General features: G+C 40.4%; 1 protein-coding gene across 1 annotated transcript in view; it reads left to right on the forward strand.

Annotated features, from left to right (window-relative positions):
* The window catches only part of LOC143022720 (uncharacterized), a 47,393-nt gene extending 43,627 nt beyond the window's left edge, over positions 1–3,766 (forward strand). Inside the window, exons 4-5 of the mRNA XM_076181069.1 lie at positions 82–1,715; positions 2,560–3,766. Coding sequence (XP_076037184.1) covers positions 82–1,715; positions 2,560–2,843 — 1,918 coding nt within the window. The 3' untranslated portion in view covers positions 2,844–3,766. The remainder of the gene's footprint in view (positions 1–81; positions 1,716–2,559) is intronic.
* The last annotated feature ends 3,734 nt before the right edge of the window (positions 3,767–7,500 follow it).

A 7,500-nucleotide genomic window follows, 5' to 3' on the forward strand; every position in this document is an offset into this window, starting at 1 on the left:
TAGAAGGAGTTGGAGGAATTATAAAATGTCCATTACATAATGTTTTCTTGCGGTCTGATTTAACAACCGGAATGGTTAAAGTAGCAGTAGAATATCCTTATTGTTGGCCAATGACATCGCTGGAAGCAAAGTCATTTCTCCCTTAATAACAAATAACCCTAAGACCTCAGTAGAACCTTCAGATAACTTACAGTTGTTTCCCGCTTGTGCTGTAACCAGATCTCAGTACAAGAAATCTGAAGAGGAGACCTATAATTTAGAATCCCTATTCTCCCAAACTGACCCATCTTCTTCTTCACCAGTTTCTCTATCTAGAGCAGAATTAATCAAAGAACAGAAGTCAGATCCTTCTCTTAAAAATTTGTACGAGATTGTTTCATCTCCAGGAGAAGTTGAAAATATGTCACGAGGTTTCTATATAGAAAACGGAGTCCTAATGCGAAAATGGAGAGCATCCACCGCAACCGCTGACCAGCCATGGCAAGTAAGGAATCAAATAGTCCTCCCTCTTAGTTTCAGGAATAATGTTCTAAGATTGGCTCATGATACTCCCTTAGCAGGTCACTTAGGGGTAAGAAAGACCTTGTTCAACATAACCCAACATTTCCATTGGCCCACGGTTGTCAAAGATGTTGCCCAATATTGTAAAACATGTCATACATGTCAACTTGTAGGTAAGCCCAACCAGAAAATTGTAGAAGCTCCACTCCATCCCATTCCTGTAATGGAAGAGCCATTTAAAAAAGTTCTTATTGATTGTGTAGGACCTTTACCTCCTTCAAGTAAAGGAAATCAGTACATTCTCACAATCATGTGTATGAGCACTCGTTTTCCAGAAGCCATTCCTTTGAAAAATATTAAAGCTCAAAACATAATCAGAGAAATGTTGAAATATTTCACTATGGTAGGATTTCCCAAGAACATTCAAAGTGATCAAGGAAGTAATTTTCTTTCCAACAAGTTTAGAGAAACTCTTGTAACACTAGGTATAAATCATGTAACTTCCTCCGCCTATCATCCTCAATCACAAGGTGCTCTAGAGCGCTTTCACCAAACGCTCAAGACAATGTTAAGAATCTTCTGTGCTGAGAACACGCGAAATTGGGAAGACGGACTCCCCTTTTTGTTGTTCGCCACCCGAACAACAATTCAAGAAAGCCTTGGATTCAGCCCGTCAGAATTAGTCTTCGGTCATGAAGTCCGTGGTCCCCTAAAGATACTTCATGAACAATGGATGAAAGAAGAACCACCTGTTCCTTCTTTGAAATACGTGTCCCAGGTCACCGAGAAGTTGTTAGAAGCTTGGAAGTTGGCAAGAGAGAACTTGGCGAATGCTCAACGAGTAATGAAAGGTCGGTATGATAAAGATTCTAAACTTAGAACTTTCTCTCCAGGAGATCAAGTGTTACTTTATCTTCCCATACCAGGAGATCCATTGCAGGCTAAATACAAAGGACCCTATGAAGTCTTGTCCAGAGCCAGTGATCTCAACTACATAATCAAAACTCCAGACAGAAGAAAGAGTTCCCGTCTCTGTCACATAAATACCTTAAAACCTTATCATTCCCGAGATCCAATTCCAGCTTGCAGCTCTACCACAATAGAATCCGAAGAGCCTCCTGATAACCTGCCTAATCCTCCTGAGATTCCCTTGGAAAACTCTCAGATACTACAAAATCTTCAGATAAAAGTAGGACACTTATCTGAGAAACAAGGTAAAGACATTCTTTTCCTTAAGAAGTTTTCCAAAATTATTTCTAGATTCCCCAAGATTCACTTCTTTGATAGAACACGAAATAATTCTAGACTCGCCAAGGGCTATCAAACAAGCCCCTTATAGAGTCAATCCAAAAAAGAAGGAGTTCATAAAAGCAGAAATAAACACTCTGCTTCAACAGGGAATAATTGAACCCTCCAGTAGTCCTTGGGCATCTCCTTGCATTCTTGTCCCTAAATCTGACAATTCTTATCGCCTGTGCATTGACTACAGGAAAATCAATGCCCATACTAACGCCGATGCTTTTCCTATCCCTAGGATAGATGATATCATAGACAGTCTAGGAACTGCCAAGTATGTATCCAAGTTGGATATGTTAAGGGGATACTATCAAATCCCTGTACACCCTCGCTCAAGAGAAGTTACCGCTTTCATTACGGAAGAGGGATTGTTCCAATTCAGAGCAATGCCATTTGGGCTTAAAAATGCCCCTGCCACTTACCAAAGAATGATAAGTAATCTTGTTGCAGGATTGCCAGGAGTAAAAACTTATCTAGATGATGTGATAATATTTAGTCAGTCTTGGACAGAACACATTGAACACCTAAATAATTTCTTTTATAGAGCAGACCAAGCAAACCTTACCATCAATTTGTCCAAATGTGATTTCGGACATACACAGGTCCCCTATTTGGGATTTAAAGTTGGAAATTCCCAAGTGTTTCCAATAGACGCCAAGATAAAAGCCATCAATGATGTACCAACACCCACTAATCGTAGAGATGCACGTCGATTCCTTGGAATGAGTGGCTATTATCGCCGTTTTTGTCCAAATTTTTCAGATGTAGCAGAACCATTGACTGACCTGTTGAGAAAAGACCACGACTTCGTGTGGACACCTACCTGTGAGACGGCCTTCAAAAACCTGAAGTCCCTTCTCACTAACGCACCAGTTCTAAGGGCACCCGACTTCCAACGACCCTTTCTTCTGCAAGTCGACGCCAACGACACATGTATCGGTGCCGCCCTCTTGCAAGAACACAATGAAGTTCTTCACGCTATCGCCTACTACAGCAAGAAGCTGTCCCCTGCACAGAACTACTACTCCATACTTTCTAGAACATAGCTTTTCAACAGAAAGTGAAAAGCTTTCCCAAACGGTGGAGGTGTAACGTAATATTAGATATTACGTCATATGTGTAATTATGTTATAGAATTGTGTTCCTTTGTATTACATAACTATGTTCATATTTCTTGTCTATGTATGTATTGTAACAATGTTAAGCAGTAACGCCCGTCCACTATATGTAATCTTGTCTACGTGCGGGGAGAGGTGCGCACTCTTGTAGAACAAACAGACAAGCGAAATCCTGAATAGTTCGGAGCGCACAGATTTGACAGTTACTAAATAAATAGATTGTTCAAGCGAGTCGAGGGTCCTAAAACTACCCATGTTGACGTGTTAACTTACCCTCCTCCTCACCCGCACCCTTAACCGGAAGTATCCGGCTTCCGGTCCAATGGTATATAAGCGGTGGTAACCGCTGACTCGTCGTCATTTCCCACATATTGATCTCTTGATAAAAACTAGAAGGTTTAGATTCATGAGACGATTGGTGTGAAGTGATCACCCTTTTTGCCTACATTACGTGTCTGATATACATTGCATTACTTTACTTATATTTGTACTTATTACTTATTCTGATGCATGTTCCTGATCTCTTTGTACTTAGATAGTACCATATTGTATACTTATCTTGTTTCTTATTTGAACGATAATTTCCATATTCTCATAATCATGTAACGGTCCCATTGACCCTACTGCCCATTCTCTTTTGTGTTGATTGCCTGTAAATATTTTCCAATTAATAATTTCGTTTACTAGTTTTATCGCTAGTTTAATATTCCTTTCCTGGAATCTTCTTTGTTACCTTTACTTCTAGTCTTACGAATTATCTAGGCCCTGTCCAGATAGTTCAGTCCTACAGTGGCTTCTAGAAGTGCGCTGGTTCTTAAGCACTTAGACGTTATACGTAACGTCTCTTCACATACCAGCAGCCCGTGTTTGTGTGTGTGTGTGTGTGTTGTGTTTGTGTGTGTGTGTGTGTGTGTGTGTGTGTGTGTGTGTGTGTGTGTGTGTGTGTGTGTGTGTGTCTGTGTGTGTATGTGTGTTTGTTTGTGTAAGTGTGTGTGTATATGTGTTTGTGTGTATGTGCGTGTGTGGTTGTGTGTGTATGCATGCTTGTGTGTGTGTGTTACTTACTTGTTACTTGTTGATTGAGTTCTAGGGGCATTCCGTTACAATGTAACGCTCCATGCCCCGAACGATAACTTCCTCAGCACTTGTAGTTGTCTCTAATCAACTTGTGAGCCAGATCACAGGATTCCGCAAACAAATAGGTTTTCAATTTCTTCTTAAAATCGGAAATCGTTTCAGATGATTTGACGTTCGCTGGGAGTCTATTGTATAATCTAGGTGCACTTCTCTCGAAGGCTCTTCGTCCCGCTTCTGTACGGTACCGAGGTTCCTGTATTCGGTGCTGTTCAACACTATGTCTCAGAGTAACATTGGTATCGACTTCAAAGTCCATCAACATGTCCTTCAAATATTTTGGTTTCCCGAACTTCATCACTTGATATATATAATGACACATTGTTTGAAAATTATCCGTGCCTTAACAGGCTGCCAGTGTAGGTCAATGAGGATAAGGGTGATTCGTTTCCTTCTCGATACACCCTTGATCAATCTTGCAGCTCGATTCATAATCATTTGAAGTTTCTTCAATAAATAGTTTGGAAGGCCATAATAAATAGAATTGCAATAATCAATTTTGCTGAGCATATGATTATGAATCAGCTTTTCCAACGTACAATCATCAACATACTTCTTAACAAATGCGATATTTCGCAAGTGATACCCAGCTAAATTCACAGATTGAGTAATTTGATTCTTGAGGGTCAGTTCACTGTCCAGCAAAACTCCAAGATCCTTTACACTGTCACTGACTGCAAGTTTAACCTCATTGATACACAAGTCTCGAATTTGTAGTCTATCGAAGTCCATCCTTCGTCCAACAAAAAGGCACTCAGTTTTGCTTTCATTAAACTTGAGCTCGCGATGGTCCATCCATTGCTTTATGTCCAACATGATAGCCCCAAGGTGTGCCTCCGTTTCTTGTATATTGTCCATTGACAAGTAAAACTGCGTATCATCCGCAAATAGTTTAAAACCCACTCCATGCTTCTCTAACACATTGGATAGTTCAGCCGTGTACAGACAAAAGAGGATAGGACCAAGGACACTGCCTTGCGGAACCCCCCTTAATAATGGCTTCATAACCGAGAAACAGTCTCCAATCTGCACTCGGTAAGTTCTATCTTTAAGATAACTCCTCAGATATTGTAGTGCAGATCCCTCAATCCCAAAATTCTCACAAACATTTAGTAAATTTTCATGTACCACGGTGTCAAAAGCAGCACTAAGATCTAATAGTTACAGCATACCACATTTACCATCATTAAGGAGGCCTCTCATACCACTAACCACTGAACATAATACAGTCTCCGTAGAGTAGAGTCGTCGGTATGCAGATTGAGCATCGGGGAGCGCCCTCACGGCACTAAGATGTTCATTCAGTTGAGACAGCAACACATTTTCTAATATTTTCGACTGGAATGTCAAATTTGAGACTAGGCGGAATGAACTCAGGCTTTGGGGATCAAGTTTCCCTTTGATCACAGGTTTCACAATAGCCTTTTTTTCCGAGCTAGGAAAAATACCACTTGATATACTAGTATTCACCATACTTGTAATAACATTCACTTATTGTTCAAAACTTCCACAGTTGTTGATCTGATTCATGGGCATCGGATCATTAGCACAGTATGTAAGCTTTGCTTGCTTCATGATTTTCCGTACCTCAAGTGTCGTAACAGTGCTAAAAGAAGACAATTTCTGTTCAGGCACACCCACATTTACTATATCATCATTATAATTATAGTCAAAAGATAACAAAATTCGGGAGATTTTTGTTTCAAAGAATTCCAGAAACATATTCGCTAGTTCACCATCCGCATAACCTTCAGGTAACGTAGGTTTCTTTTCCTTCCCAGTTAGATTATTAAGGATTTTATACAATTTATTCATACTAGATCCGGCTTGTACAATCTTATTCTTTTAAAAATCTCGTTTTCGACGCACAATCAGTGTTTTCTCAAAGTTCCGCGCCTTCGTGTATTCTCTCCTAGATTCAGCAGACTGATGTCTTCGCCACAATCTTTCTTTCCTTTTTTTGTCCTTTTTAGCTCGCAGTATCTCCTCATTAAACCACGGTGAACAGTCTCTTACAACAACCTCTTTCGTAACAATAGGACACATATTGGCATATTCTTCGCCTGCTATTTCATTATACAGGCTATATATGCAATCCGGGCAATCTTGCTTCATAGAGCCATGTATACACACCTCATTAATTCTGGCATTTAAACCAGTGACGATAGTAAATACCAATGGATCAGGGTCAAAATTACGACTCGAGCGGAATTTTATGATTCTCTTCTCTCGAACAGGTATTGCCAAGGACAAAACAAAAGTTATAAGCATATGCGTGGGAGAAATAGTGCATACTTCATCAACACTATGGCCCTGTACAAGATCACGAGATCTGTCAGTGAAAACCAGGTCATTAATGTGACCTCCAATCGATGTAGGTTTATCCACCAGGTTTACAAAGTTATAGATAGCCATAGTATCAATGAAATGGGATACATAGCGAGCATCAGGATCGTCCAACCACAGATTAAAATCACCACAAATAATTGCTGTAGCACTAACCATATCAACTGTATCCAAGAATAGTCGAAACTCCTCTATAAATGCACTAACGCTCGTGTTGGGTGGCCTATATATGACAATGAAAAGCACCTTACTACCCATTATCTCACACTCGACTTGAAGAACCTCAAAAGTGTTGCAGTAATGGGTCTTACGCTTCCTAATTTTCTTAATAGTGCAGGCGAGAAATACACCCACACCACCTCCACGCCTCCCCATTCTGGGACTATGAAGAAAAGTATGTGATGCAGGGGTCATTTCAGTTATAACAGTAGAATCATAATCAGACAGCCAAGTTTCCGTAACTGCAAATACATCAAAGCATTCTTCACTGATTAAGTCTCTGATGGCCAAAGATTTATTTCTTAACGACTGAAGGTTTAGAAGACCACACTTTACTCTGTGAAAATTATTGGCCATAGCCATGATCAGTATTTTCCTCAATACGCTTCAATTCCGCCACCACGCTAGGACAGGCAAAACTAGTAGCATAATGTTCACTGGGCCTCTTTGCCTTTGCACAATTCGCACACCTCAGAGAGAAGGAATTGCACCCTCTTCCCTCATGGCTTCCCGCACATTTATAGCATGTCGCATTCTCACCTCTCTGCTTAATAGCACATCTATCTACTCTGTGGCCAAATTTTAAACAATAAAAACACACCATAGCATGGTAACGATCGCGAACATCATACACCCCCCCCCCACTGAAGTCGCAACTTATCCTTGTTATCACGAATGACTGACCTTACTTCTGGTTCGCACCTTATGATGTAGTGGTACGTATCTCCAGCCGCCTTCTTCGAAAACACTACCTTCATCTTGTCCTTGACATGATCCACCGATTTTAAGAAAACAGTCCTCTCAACCAACGTATCCAATAACATATCTTTATCCTCAATTTTGTTGACGTTACAGATCATTATCTTCGGTGCCAGACGTAGGAAAT

The sequence above is a fragment of the Oratosquilla oratoria genome, unplaced genomic scaffold, assembly GCF_046742065.1.
Source record: "Oratosquilla oratoria isolate Oo_2021 unplaced genomic scaffold, ASM4674206v1 SCAFFOLD146, whole genome shotgun sequence".
NCBI lineage: Eukaryota > Metazoa > Arthropoda > Malacostraca > Stomatopoda > Squillidae > Oratosquilla > Oratosquilla oratoria.